The sequence below is a fragment of the Musca domestica genome, unplaced genomic scaffold (genome assembly GCF_030504385.1).
Source record: "Musca domestica strain aabys unplaced genomic scaffold, Musca_domestica.polishedcontigs.V.1.1 2, whole genome shotgun sequence".
NCBI classification, from domain to species: Eukaryota; Metazoa; Arthropoda; class Insecta; order Diptera; family Muscidae; genus Musca; species Musca domestica.
Window position 1 is genome coordinate 6950205 of NW_026712249.1, and position 14188 is coordinate 6964392.

The 14188-nt window shown below is 35.9% G+C and overlaps 2 protein-coding genes across 2 annotated transcripts; one reads left to right on the forward strand and one right to left on the reverse strand.

Annotated features, from left to right (window-relative positions):
- The first annotated feature begins 1264 nt into the window (after positions 1 to 1264).
- On the forward strand, positions 1265 to 6422 carry LOC101896220 (probable dolichyl pyrophosphate Glc1Man9GlcNAc2 alpha-1,3-glucosyltransferase). Its single transcript, XM_005181090.4, has 4 exons — positions 1265 to 1457; positions 1518 to 2432; positions 5649 to 5759; positions 5833 to 6422. The coding sequence occupies exons 1-4, from the start codon at positions 1363 to 1365 to the stop codon at positions 6392 to 6394; spliced, it is 1683 nt and encodes a 560-aa protein (XP_005181147.3). The 5' UTR covers positions 1265 to 1362; the 3' UTR covers positions 6395 to 6422.
- Positions 6423 to 6673: 251 nt separating this feature from the next.
- Positions 6674 to 13799, reverse strand: LOC101896061 (matrix metalloproteinase-2-like). Its single transcript, XM_059121571.1, has 8 exons — positions 13656 to 13799; positions 13156 to 13310; positions 9837 to 9998; positions 9497 to 9783; positions 9259 to 9437; positions 8857 to 9202; positions 8676 to 8792; positions 6674 to 6846 (listed from the first exon to the last, which is right to left on the reverse strand). The coding sequence occupies exons 1-8, from the start codon at positions 13797 to 13799 to the stop codon at positions 6674 to 6676; spliced, it is 1563 nt and encodes a 520-aa protein (XP_058977554.1).
- Positions 13800 to 14188: the final 389 nt, after the last annotated feature.

A 14188-nucleotide genomic window follows, 5' to 3' on the forward strand; every position in this document is an offset into this window, starting at 1 on the left:
GTGTGAAACATGGACGAAATTTCTGTTGTGAAATACATGAGCCCTATTTTAATAAAAAAAGAGCAATCTTCATCCAAAAGAGACAGAAAGATCTATGGAATCTATAATCAGCATTTTGCAGACTATAGGGGAAGTCTAAGCTGTCTTTATATTTCATATCAGTTTCAGTTCAATTACAAGGTGGAGAGCGCAGTCGTGTTGGGCGCCGATTTGTGCAAAGGAACAACATAAATCAGAGATGGAAACATGTTTCTTTGTAGTGAAATTGGGCAAGGTAAATGCCCGTAATGTGTAACAAATTGTATTTGTTAATTGCTCTGTTCCAGAACCTGTAAGAATCTACTCTACTTTTCCACTTTTTTCTATATCATAACGGAAAAGTTCTGGAACAGCAATTTTACTATTTTACTTTACTAAGCAATTTATGTCTGTACGATACCTTTTCAGTACAAATTACTCAGCAACCTAAACTGAGAGCATTTTCTCTCTCGCGTGTATATTTTACAAAAAGTTATCGAACAACAGTCAGTAACAATTTTATGCAAATTTAGGACTTTAATGGTTTAATAAAGTGTCGAATGTTCATAATCTGAAAAATATTTTCCTATTTTCCTTTTTTATCAAACTTATAATGTTTTGCAATATGCTGTTATTTTACTTTTTCAAATTTTTCTCTCGAGAGAGAAGAATTCGTATTTTTTTCTCAATAAATTCTTACTGAGTAAATGTTACTGGAAATACCATATCCGACATTTTAACAAAATATTTTATAGCTAAACATAAACAAACCTGGAAAAAGAATACAGGAGATATGGAGTAGACGAAAATAAGTTTCAACAAAATCTCAGGAGCTAATAGTTCGGGACGCATCGATCGCTTAACTTACATTATCATGCAAGGGATTTTATAACATTTTTTAATATCATTTTTTTGCATTCCTTTGCATTCATTTTCTAAAAAAAATGTGTACAAAATATTAAAAAATATTGGGTTATCGTACACACTTATACTCGATTCTATTTCAGGTATTCGATTCTTGTACTTTAAATACATGAACTGAAAACACTGTTTATACATTTTTTATTCTATATTTAATTTTTCTTAAATAAATATTTTTATAAAAAAAACTTTCAAAATAATACGTTAACTTATTTCTTTTCCGCTGTGAACTGCCCTAACACAACTAACAGCTGTTGTCTTGCATTTTGATATCGATGATGATATGGCAACACTTTCCATAGGGGCACGTCATCGATAACACAGCTGATAAGAAAAACAATAAATTGTCATCACTAAATAACAACGCACCGCTTAATTTTGGAATAAGCCGGTAAATTTTTGCCAAATAAATCCAAGGAGTTTATGGAGATTTTGGTCACCATGGGGTTGGAGGGCTCACTGTTGTGGTCCTTGTTTGCCTTGGCATCATGTTTGAAACTAATGCTTGTTCCGGCGTAGTAAGTAAAGTAAGTGGGAGCTCATAAAAAACGTTTCTAAATATAAATTTGCTTGTCTAGCCACTCCACAGATTTTGAGGTGCATCGCAACTGGTTGGCCATTACAAATTCACTGCCCATCAAACAATGGTACTATGAGGCAACCAGCGAATGGACATTAGATTATCCACCATTTTTTGCCTACTTTGAGTGGGCGCTCTCCAAGGTAGCCGCATTTGTGGATCCCAAGATGTTGGAAATCAATAATCTTAATTATGCCTCAACGGAAACAAAATATTTCCAAAGAATATCAGTAATGGTTATGGATTTTGTCTATATGTACGGTGTGTGGCGTTGCTTGAGAGCTCTTAAACGGATGGGCATCAAAATGCATCAGGCATCTGTGGAGACATTTTTACTTCTAAACATTGGCCTCATCTTTGTGGATCACATACATTTCCAATATAATGGTTTTCTCTTTGGCATACTGCTGCTGAGCATAAGCTATTTGCTGGAGGAACGTTATGTTATGTGTGCATTTGTGTTTGCCTGCCTACTGAACTTTAAACATATCTTTGTTTATATGGCACCAGCATTTGGCATTTATTTGTTGAGACACTATTGCTTGGATCCAAGTAAAAACCCAGTGTTTGCTTTGGCAAAACTTTTGGCAGCTGGTTTGACTCCATTCGTATTATCATTTGGTCCATTTTGGCGGGATATGCCTCAAGTTTTGAGTCGCCTATTTCCTTTTAAACGTGGTCTGACTCATGCCTATTGGGCTCCAAATTTTTGGGCTCTTTATAATACAGCTGATAAAGTTGCTGCGGTGGCTTTGCGTACCCATTCCAAAACGGGTGCATCAACTACTTCGGGATTGGTCCAAGAATTTGAACATGTCGTCTTGCCGTCTGTACGTCCTGTGGTTACTTTTGTTCTTACATTGGGTACAATGGTACCTATTTTAATAAGACTGTGCCGTTATCAGAGTAAAAGGTGAGCATTTTTTTCTTTAAAATTTTTCCCGAATTGTTGTTTGCTTTAGGAAGAGTAACTCTAAAAATATGATAATTTAAAGATAATCTAAAATTAATACTTGCATTATAATTTATGTTTAACTTAAAACACATAGTCGTGACGTATACCGAACTGTTAGCTCCTGGCTTCTTGTTAGGACATAAAGAAAAATCCTCTTTTTCGTTTGTTATAATATTCTAATTCATTCTTGGTCGAATTAACTAATTTAACTTACGTTTCCTTGATTATTTTTACTCTCAAATATTTTTACAGATTTCCTTCCTCTTATTATATTTTTAATGGGACTAATTATCCCCTCCACCATACAAAGTAGGGAATATTTGGAACATCTCGTTGGTATATATATTTGACATAACAGCTTACATTTTTTCACAAATGATTGCTAATAACAATGAGATACATCGGTTCACGTTTGTGTAGAACCCCCATTAAACTAAACGTCCAAATATTCGGTGCATTGATGATTTTATCCACATTTTTTTCCAAGCAATTGTTTCAAATTTTGTATTCAAAGTTGCAATGGGTTCTACCTTCGGTGACGTTTTACAAGAGCCCCTGTACCAGAATATTATCTATAGTGGCCGATGGTTTCCTGTAGCACTCAACCCGCTCAATTTCCTGCATTTTATTGATTTTATTATACCCTCAGTCATATGGCTAGAGAGGGTAAATATCATTTGATACGGCCAAAACGTGCCTCATCGAAATAACGGTTTTAGACCCCAGGTCTTTTGGACCAAATCCGTCTTAGGACATTTGGAGTCGATCTATCGATGTCCGTTCGTCTGTCTGTCTGGCTGCTGCGCATGATAACTCTCGAAGGGGGTATCCGATTTGATCGAAACTTAGTGCATCGTAATATTATTGTCAAACTTAGATCGATTTCGGAGATGGGAATATCACTTCACTCCTTTTGGTACCTCCCCCCAAAATGTCAACATTTTCAAAGAAAATTATTTACTGCACAGAAAGAGAAAGGATAATCCGATTTTGTTCCAACAGTGCTAGGTTAGGTGCCAAAATGGACAATATCGGTCCACTCCATCAAGTACCTCCCCCACAAAGGGTCAAAACTTTGAATAATTATTATAACTTTTATAAAATGTGATGTAAGGGTCCAATTGTCTTCAAATTATACACATCAAAATATTTTTATTAACCCAAAGTCTGGTGTGAAGATGGAATATATCGGTCCGCTCCTTCTGGTACCTTCCTCACAAAGGGTCAACACTTTGAATATCCATTCAGACTTGACACATCTCAATATTTCTATCAACACAAGATCTGTTTAAAATATGGTAGAGATCGGACCATTCCTTCTGGTACCTCCCCCACAAAGGGTCAAAGTTTTGAATAACCGAACGATCATAAAATCCGAAATAGAAATCCGGTTCTCTTCAAATTACACACATCACGATATTTTTAGTATCTGTTGTGAAAATGGGATATATCGGTTCACTCCTTCTGGTACCTTTCCTCGCAAAGAGTCAAAATTGTGAGTATCCATGAAGCTCATAAAACGCGAAATGAACATCAGAATCCATTCAGACTTGACACATCTCAAAATTTCTATCAACACAAGATCTGTTATACAGATCGGATCATTTCTTCTTGTACATCACCGACATAGAGTTCAAGATTTTTTAAAAATAAAACGCTCAAAGAAAGCGAAGTAAGCATCCAACTCTCTTCAAATGTCACACATCCAAATATGTTTGCTAACGCAAGATCTGCTATAAAGGTGATATATATCTGTCAACCCCTTATGGTACCTCACCCACATAGAGTCACAGTCTGTCATAACTTGTTAAACAAGTCGGCGATTCTTTTCAACTTCCTATATCTAAATATTTCTCTTCACCAGAAATCTCAAATGGATATGCCATTTACCGAAATGTATGATTTCGTTTAAAATTGGATATAAATCTTCGATTTCTTTCAAATTTTGTCCATGCCAATATTTTTATCTGTATTTGATAAAAATGAAAATGGAATACTTTTGTCCGTTATATCTGCTTCCTCACGGATATTTCCATATTTTCCAAAAATTTTCACATATCTCATATAAAGTATAGGAAATAGCCGATATAGTCCAAATCTGACACGTTGTAATATTTTTATCAGTCTTAGGCCAGATACGAATTGGTCAATATTGGCCAAATGCTTCGGAACCTCCCCCATAAAGAGTCAACAGTTTGAATAATCATAAGTCAAGGCTGGAGGTATACATCTTTCGGCAACACTGACTGATTCTATTTTACTTGTTCTAAATTTAAACCACTCTAAAACCACAATAAGCAATAAAAACTTAAATTACCAATATAAACGTGTATTTGTTACAGGTGGCTCGTCTGAAGTCAACACCGCCCCACCTTTGCCTTTCCTTATTGATTTTACTAGTTTTATATATTTAGCAGTCCTATTCACGTTCTCAAATCGAACTATCTACATCAATATGTATTTACAAGGAGACATTCCTGCCATTGTCTTTTTTTGCAAACTTTTTGAAATCTGAATGTAAAATTTGTGAAATACTGTTTTGTACTTTCTTCTTGATCTATGGATTCTACCCATAATAACATTTGACGAAAAGAAAACTTACGCCTGAATTCGCCTCCTGTGCTCTACATTTTCAAATATAAGTTCAATTTCCAAAGAATTCTTAAAAAATATACGTTACCCATACCATACAGCGATTGGTTTATATATTTTTCTCAGGCGAATGGTACACTTGGTATCTGTCGAAATATTTCTTGCATTCAAAGTTCAGATAAGATCGCTTTCTTGCTAAATTAACGACTCCATTGCTGTTATCATACCCATTGTTATACACATGTGTACAAAACCTCCTCAAATTTTGCCATAAGTTTTCCTCTTCAAGGAGACAACAACGGAAAATTAACAACCACAAATGGGAATACAACTTTTCATCATCACAAACTTCCATACATTAACTCCATAAAATATTCCAAAGTGTTGTATATACACAAACATCGCCATTGTTCTAACATACCACATCGAACGTCCTTGCAACTTTTCACTACTGCCTTACCAAGAAAAACATGTCATTATTAGCAGTTTTCCCACTAATACCTTTCTTTAATTAAATTTCTTTCATTGTTGTTATGTGTCTCACTCACTCACTCACTCTCGTTCTCTCCTCTTTCATTTCAGACATAGTAAAATTGCATTCATACGCGCCGTGGTAATTTGTTCGGCCTGTTCCTTTATGTTCGGCTGGCATGTTCATGAGAAAGCCATACTGATGTGTCTGATACCACTTTGGTAAGTAAAATGACATTTTTAATTAACTTTCAATCATTAATGGTGTTTTTATGTCATCCCGCTTTCTTTGCAGTTTCTTGTTCTGTGTCAGTGCCGCGGATGCAAAATATGCCTTTATGTTAAGTGCAGTGGGTTATTTTTCTTTATTCCCACTGTTGTTCCAAGTGGATTTGTTTGTCATACGTTATTCGTTGTATTTGGCTTACATGGGCTTCATGTATTTGGCCTATGTGCGATTTTATCAAACCCATCCCGCCATGAATGCACTGGAGGATCTTTACATCTATGGTTTGGTCTTGATACCAATCTATGAACATGTCATTGGACCCATAACCGGACTTAATGAAAAGCTGCCATTTGTCCCGCTGCTATTGTATTCAGCATACTGTGGCATTGGTGTTTCGTATTGTTTTATACGTTATTATATTTATGCATTAGAACTTAAGCTAGATACGACAACTATTAAGGCTAATAAGCAACAACAACAACAAGAACAAAAACAGAAACAGAAAACTAAATTAAGATCAAAAACTGTATCGAAATCCTTCGCTTCCAAGTCGAATGGTGGCGAAGATCCGCCGCTCAAGACCACTGTGAAGAATCCGACAAAGAAGTCGAAGGAGAAACTGAAATAAATGTCACTGTTGTATTGTTACTGCGAAATGGCATTCGTGTTGTTCTTGCCGTGCAACCCAACCATGCGGCTGATGCTCGTCGAGGGTAGCCACGTTGCGGTCGTACTCTTTGATTGTCATACAGCCAATAGAGATTGTCCTTGAAAAAGTAAGTTTTACCTAAAACAAAAAAGAAGTAGTTAGAAGTGTTGTTTGATGGAGTAGAAGGAACCCGATTATCCATGCTTTAGAAAGAAGTGTCAGCAATAAAGCCTCATTATAGGCTTGGATAAACGAGGTTCAACTGTGATTTAGTGTTTTACCATTGGGTATTGTCGTAGCAGCATCAATATTTTCTGGTATCCCTGGCCATCGTTGCATCGATTTTGGATAACCCTCATCTAATTGCTGCGTATAGTCGTCGTAGCGCCAAAATATCGATCCAGAGAAAATATAAGTTCGATTATTTTTAGCTAAAAAAAGCAGAAAATAGTAGGGCTTTATAGGTATACATCAAAAATATTCAAATATTACAAATAATATATCTGCAAAATGTTGAAGCGGGTGACTGTATTTTCCGTTGCATATAACAAGGTTGACTGTATGGGAACCGTTGCATATAACAAATAACGCGACTCATCTCTACCATCGGGGGATGATCACACTAAGTATTGTCGTGATTATATTTAAAAAAAATAATTGTAGACGTCTTGGCTTAGAATAATTATTCAGGTCTCTATATTCAGAATCCTAGACGTAGCCTTACATATTCGTGCTTGAGAACTTATAAGGAACTGCTGCGGCCGTGGATATGCATATCGTAGAGTATCCTTGCTTGAGTATTTATTAAGGTTTCATTCAGCCGTAGATTGAGATTTGGCTGCCATAGTTGCGTATTCTGGTAGTTTCTTGATTCTGTACTTCTGTCTATTGCAGCCGTAGACTTACATACTCTGGAAGATCCTTGCTAGAGTACTTATTAAGGTCTCTGGCAGCCGTGGTATTGCATATCCTGGGAGATCCTTGTTTGAGCATTTACTAAGTTCTCTTGCTTTACCTTGAATATCCTTGCTTGAGTGCTCATTAAGGTCTCTTGCAACCGTAGACTGGCATACCCTAGCTTGAATACTTATTACGGGCTCTTGCAGCCGTAGCCTTGCATATCATAGTAGATCTTTGTTTGAGTACTTATTAAGGTTTCTTGCAGCTGTAGACTTGCATATCCTAGTAGATCCTTGCTTAAGTACTTTACACGGTCTCTTGCAGCCGTAGACCTTGTACAGAATTGAGTACTTATTAAGGTCTCTCGCAGTCGTAGCCTTGCATATCCTAGAATAACCTTGCTACAGTACTTATTATTGTCCCTTGCAGTCGTAGACTTCCATATCCTTATAGATACTTGTTTGAGTACTTATTAAGGTCTCTTGCAGTCGTAGACTCGTTATCCTAGACGATCCTTGCTTGAGAACCTATTAAGATTTCTCGCAGCCGTTGCCTTGCATATCCTGGTAAATCCTTGTTTGAGTACTTTTTAAGGTCTCTTACCGACGTAAACTTGCATGTCCTTGTAGATTCTTGCTTGAGTACTTATTATGGTCTCTAGCAGCCGTAGCCTTACATATCCTGATAGATCCTTGCCTGATTACTCATTAAGGTATCTTATATCTGTATCCTTGCATATTCTGGTAGATCTTTGTATGAGTACTTATTACGGTCTCTTGCAGCTGTAGTTGCAGATCTTTGTTTGAGTACTTGCATATCCTAGAAGATCCTTGCTAGAGTACTTACTGCGGTCTCTTGCAGCCGTTGACTTGCATATCCTAGAAAATCCTTGCTAGAGTACTTACAAAGGCGTTTGCAGCCTTAGCCTTTCATATCCTCGTAGATCTATGCTTGGGTACTTATTGAGGTCTCTTGTAACCGTAGTTGCATATATTTGTTTGAGTACTTATTTAGGTCTCTTGCAGCCGTAGCCTTGCATATCTTAGTAGATCTTGGCTTGAGTACTTATTAAGGTCTCTTGCAGCCGTTGACTTGCATATCCTTGTAGAACATTGCTTGAGTACTTATTGAGGTCTTCTGCAGCCGTTGACTTCTTTATTAGGGACTTGCTGGCAAAAGTTGTGAGTCTGGTGTTATTGAAGATATAGGTGGATTTTTTAAAATTCCTGCTGTCCCAAGTCCCAAAACATCTTCAAAAACATACATTTTATTCGCAATCTTAGATAAATCTTCGTAGACTCAGGGTAGATTTCTGTCTGAAAACAGACTTATACTTTCTAAATTATTTTATATAACTTACGCCATAACAAAACTGCATCCACGTGAACCACATTCGTGGAATAGCCCAAAAGACTGTTTATCGACACAGGGCTGGTGTCCAACACCCGTTCATCCTTATAATACCAGATTTGTGTTCCTAAGAAATAGCAATTTTTTAAATTAATTTCATTTTTCGATAAAGATTTCATTCTCCAAAATACCTGTAAAGAATAGAACCGTTTTGTCATAACGCTCATAGCAGGCATCTATTTTTTTCACTTGCTCCGGTAAATCTTTAATGACCTCCTGCAGACGTTTCGGATAACCATCTAAAACCCTGTACTGGGCTGAGAGTTTCCAAACATATTGGCCCTTGAAAATGTGTACATGATCCTCGAAATGGCAAACTGCATTGAAGTTACCATCGCATATGGGTGGTATGGTGGATGTATAGAATGAGCGATCTCTTGAATTCAAGCCTGGGGTTGGATAGGAAGTGGTGCTGCCGAAGCTCGATGAAAATGGATTTTTCACATCACCTGATGTGCTGGGCCAATTGGTGTTGGTCTGAAAGAAAACTTAGTTGTTATTCATAGTACCTGAAATACTTCTGAATACCTTACCTCCTCTTCGTAGCTCTGCTTGCCAGTAGTGTTGGTTATGTAGTCGTTATATACGGTACTGTAATCTGTTGTCTCATAAGAAACGGTTGTATGTTCAACAAATTCTTCTTCCCTTCCCTCCACTTCTCTTTGTTCTTCATCATTTACCACTTCCACATCATCGTCCAGTTTTTTGTTCACTTTACAAAAATAATATTGTTTATAAATTTTTTTCAATTTTTTTATTTATTCATCCTACCATACGCCTCATACATTGCCAATGTATCATCATAATCCAGCACATTATAATCCGGTCCCTTGTAGTAGGGAAACATTATCGAACTATAGGTTGGCGAATGAGCCAAACCCAAACTATGACCCAATTCATGCAAAGCCACCGTATAAAAATCCACACCTTGACTTAGTTCAGGGGAGTTTTCTTTCCAATTTTCATCTTCATCGAAGTGAACATCACCGCCCCAGGAACCCATTTCATAGGGATAGAATGCATGGGCCAAAATGTTGCCCACACCATCGAAGGGGAAACTGAAGGTAATCAATTATTATTAGATTGTGTGACATATTTTTCGGATACTTACTTGTCGCCATGATATAGTGAACCAAACCCGATTATTATGTCAGCTGAGGTATCATTGACCCGTTCGAATTTCAGATTGCTATACTGAGACCAAACCTCAAATGCTCGAGCGATGTCACGTTCAACTTGTTTGGCTGGGATTTTCAGTGATCTATTTCCGATTCTAGAACATTGGAGAAAATAGGAAATTAGAAATGAGAGGAAATTAGATATGAGTCTTAATCATATAATATAATTCTGCCATAGAGACTTAAAAAAATGATTATTTCTTATAGTTAAATTATTAACATTATGTCCAATACAATCAGACCGGAAAATCGTTTATCGGAGGAAAATACTTATATACCACCCTAGTTTTACCAAATCTAACCTGAAGACCTACACTTCACAATATATAAAAATAAGCATGTACCCGCTACTTCATAAGCGAAAAGTCCACCTTAAAATTATAAATTCGTTTCAACAGTTCATGTTAGTCCCTTTTAGTACTCAAAATATACAATTTGATCAGTTTTTTAATAAAAACTTTATACATCGTACTAAATTTTCATTTTTATAGACTATTCAAGGCTTTCCTTTTTCGACAAGAAAAATAGGAAAATGTTTGCTTTTTACACAAAATGGACTTCAAAACCTTTTATTTTGAAATTTACCGAGGAGAAAAATAATACAATCATTGCACAATGGACCCACATCCATTTTTTCTGTACAAAACTTTTCAATATTACATTTCAGAAGGAACTTGCAAATTTTCATAAAACTTCCGGAAACTACCACTTAAATGAAAACAGTTATGTGGAGACAATACGAAGACGTGAACCTGCATACAAAACATTTTGACATAGGCTGTAGCACCCATTACGTACTTCAAATACGAAATTTGAAATAATTCCGGTAAATAATGACGCTATAATCATGAAAATACCGAATATCGGGGTGTACTGTTATATGGGGGTTATACGAAAACATGAACCGACACGACCCATTTATGAACTTAACCTTCTTACCTCTATCTCAATTCGTTCTAAAGATAACGTGATTACAACAGACATACGGACAGAAAGTCGGACATCGCTAGATCGTCTTAGAATTTTACGCTGATCCAGAATATATATACTTTGTAGGGTCTATTATAAATCTTTCGAGGAGATACAAACAGACTTAATATTAAATTTAAGCTCTTTTCGTGCAGATAAAGAACGTATTTTTAAAACAATTTCCATATCTTAATCTTAGATAGCAACGGTGAAATTATTTTCAAATTTCAACTCTGTAATTTCGTCCATCACCCCTTCACTCAAACACAGACACCAACAGTGACATCCACATCAAATTCCAGGATTATAGCTCTATCACTCCATTAAGTACTCAATTTAGTACCACTTAGTACTTTTCAAACAATTGTAGTACAGATTTCCCTAATCACCTCCATATCTCAATTTCAGATACCACCAGACCTTCAATCTCAAATTTCTATATATCAGCTCTATTCCTTCATCCAATACCAGATTTAGTAATATTTAGTATTTTTCATATAATTATAGCACAAATTTCTAAAACCACCACCATATCTCGATTCCAGATAAGCCCAGGCTACACATGAACAGCGGTCCCAATAACAGATTTCAGATTGCAAGCACTATCTCTTTACCCAATACCAAATTGTACCATATATAGTACTATTTTGTACTTTTCGCACACTTGTAGCACCCTTTCCAAAATCATATCTTGTTCACAAACGAACCACCAACAGAGAATCAGTGACTCTCATTCCAATTTTAAGTATTCCAGCTCCATCGGTTCATCACAATCCCAGTTTTTACCAAATTTAGTAATATTTAGTACACATGAGTACAAATATTCAAAGCTTTCTACATACCCCAATCCTACACTCCCACAGTAGTGCCGATTCCAAATTTTAGGATTCCGGTTATCGGTTAGTTCAAATACAAATTGTACCAAATTTAGTAACATTAATACACATAAGTAAAAATTTCCAAAACTATCTACATACCTCAGTCCCAGAATGCAATGGAGTGTGGGATTGGGATATATAGGTGTATATACTAATCCCACACTCCAACAACAATCTTAATTCTAATGTTTAAGATATCAGGATTATTGGTTCACCAAAATCCAATTTGTTTCAAATGAAGTACAATTTGGTACATTTAGTACATCATACAGTCCAATAGAAATCTTATTTTCAAATTCAGGATTCCAACTCTACCGGTTCCACTAAAACTTAAATTATACCAAATTTAGTACCATTTAGTACACATAAGTATGAATTTCCAAAACTCTATACATACCTCAGTCCTACAATGCAATATCAATCTTAATTTTAAATTTGAGAATTCCAGCTCTATCGGTTCACCCTAATCGAAATTGTAGCAAATTTAGTACCATTTAGTACATGTCGTACAAATAAGTAAAATATTTGACCACTTCCTCCATATCCCAATACTACACTCCGCCAGTAATGTTAATTTCAAATTTCAGCATTTCAGCTCCATCCGTTCCTTCAAATTCAAATTGTACTAAATTTAGTACCGTTTAGTACTTTTCGTATACATGAATACACACTTCCAAAACTATCTCCTTAGATTGACTCTGCTCCTCAACCTTGATTCCTATTTCAAATTTCAAGTTTTTAGTTCTGGCCGTTCACATGATACGAATGCAGCACATTTAGTACTTTTCGCGAATTTTCAAAAACCCTTTGGTACATCTACCATACACTCCATCGGTGACCCTCATTAAATACTTAAGAGTTCTAGCTCTACTGGTACCTCAAATACAAGGGGAAAATTATTGAAAGGTACTAAAACCTTTCAATACTTTTCGTATCGTACCTTTTAATACTTTTCGTATCTAGTAAGAATTTCCATGAACACAGCCTTATCTGACCCCATCAGACCAAGAGTGACCCTCACCCAACATTTCAAGATTCTAGCTTTAGCCGTTTGATGAATCCTTAAGTAAGTCTGCCAGTCAGTCCGTCAGTCAATGACTGTACTCTTTTATAGTACTAATTTCCAAAAACCAAGCCTTATCTGACCCTATTGGACCAAGAGTGACCTTCGCCCCAAAAATTCAAGATTCTAGCTTTAGCCGTCTGATGAATCCATACTTCCGTCCGTCAGTTAATTACTTTACTATTTTATTAATTTAAATAGATTTCTTTCTAAAATAGGATTCAATTTTAATACAATCCCGAAGGTCACCTTTATCTAAAAATAATAATTTCCCATGTTCTTCAATTTTCCAATATAACTGTAGGTTTCACCCTCCGTATATAATTCCCATAGTTTACTTACAAATATTTGATGTGGCGCTTGGTCCATGTTTTCGCTCCAAAAATAAAACGCTTTTTGCGCTGTTTTATGTCGCTGACATTTATCATATCCTGTTTTTGAAGATAATAGGGTTTGCCCTCAATATCGGGAACACCACAGCGCGGCTTAGTCAGAAGCTAAATGAAAAAGAATTACAACAAAAAAGAAAAGTAAACAACAACAATGATTATAAACAAAAAACATAAACAATTCCAAACAAAAAAAAAAAAAAAAAAAGAATTTCAAGTTCAATGAACAAAAATAGAATTGAAAACAAAAAAATTGAATTCAAACCACAGACACACACGCACACTTTCGATCTCTTCTTTGGCACAATTTCAATGATGTTTATCAATTGTCTTACAATACACTAAAACGCACACACACACACACACACACACAGACGTGTGAGTAGATGAGAGGCTTGTTGTTATCAGTTGCTTTTGGTCAGCTGCTCGCCTTCGCGTGTTTTGATTACATACCTCCATTGTATCACCATCCAGTTTGCCGGTCTGTTCCAGGGCTCCATATTTTTGGATATTCTTCAGGGCCTCCACAATTGCACTTTCATGATACAAGGCTTCCGAATTGTTGGGATTGCGATCCAAATAACCAAAGCGTCGCATGAAATTTAGCTAATGCACAAAGAAAATAATTGAAATTCTTTGAAATAAAAGGAATTTTTCGCGAAGTTTTTAACACCACATTACCACTTCAGCGGGTGGAACTTCTAAACTCAAACTATTCGATTTGATTGGAAATTCTTGGGAGATTTTGAAAATTATAAATAATTGTATTATCCATATTTTTATTTTCCACATATCACTTCAATATATTTTTTTATAATTTCACTTTTTTCGACTTTTCGATGACCGCTGTTCTGCTCCGGAAGACGTTTTCAAATAAAATGATCAAATTCAACTCTTAAACGGCCACATGAACTGATACCGGCTTCTTCTGCTCTTTCTTATCAGTGCGTATGTCGAAGGAGAATAATCTTAAAGAGGTCTTTTAA

Excerpts from the sequence above, each read along its gene's own strand:
- LOC101896061 (XM_059121571.1), bottom strand. The coding sequence starts at position 13,799 with ATGCGACGCTTTGGTTATTTGGATCGCAATCCCAACAATTCGGAAGCC. Across the intron at positions 9,999-13,155 it reads AAGCGCCACATCAAATATTT|AATCGGAAATAGATCACTGA; the intron begins GTAAGTAAACTA and ends CCAATGTTCTAG. Across the intron at positions 9,784-9,836 it reads TCACTATATCATGGCGACAA|TTTCCCCTTCGATGGTGTGG; the intron begins GTAAGTATCCGA and ends GATTACCTTCAG.
- LOC101896220 (XM_005181090.4), top strand. The coding sequence starts at position 1,363 with ATGGAGATTTTGGTCACCATGGGGTTGGAGGGCTCACTGTTGTGGTCC. Across the intron at positions 2,433-5,648 it reads TGCCGTTATCAGAGTAAAAG|ACATAGTAAAATTGCATTCA; the intron begins GTGAGCATTTTT and ends CTTTCATTTCAG. Across the intron at positions 5,760-5,832 it reads ATGTGTCTGATACCACTTTG|TTTCTTGTTCTGTGTCAGTG; the intron begins GTAAGTAAAATG and ends CTTTCTTTGCAG.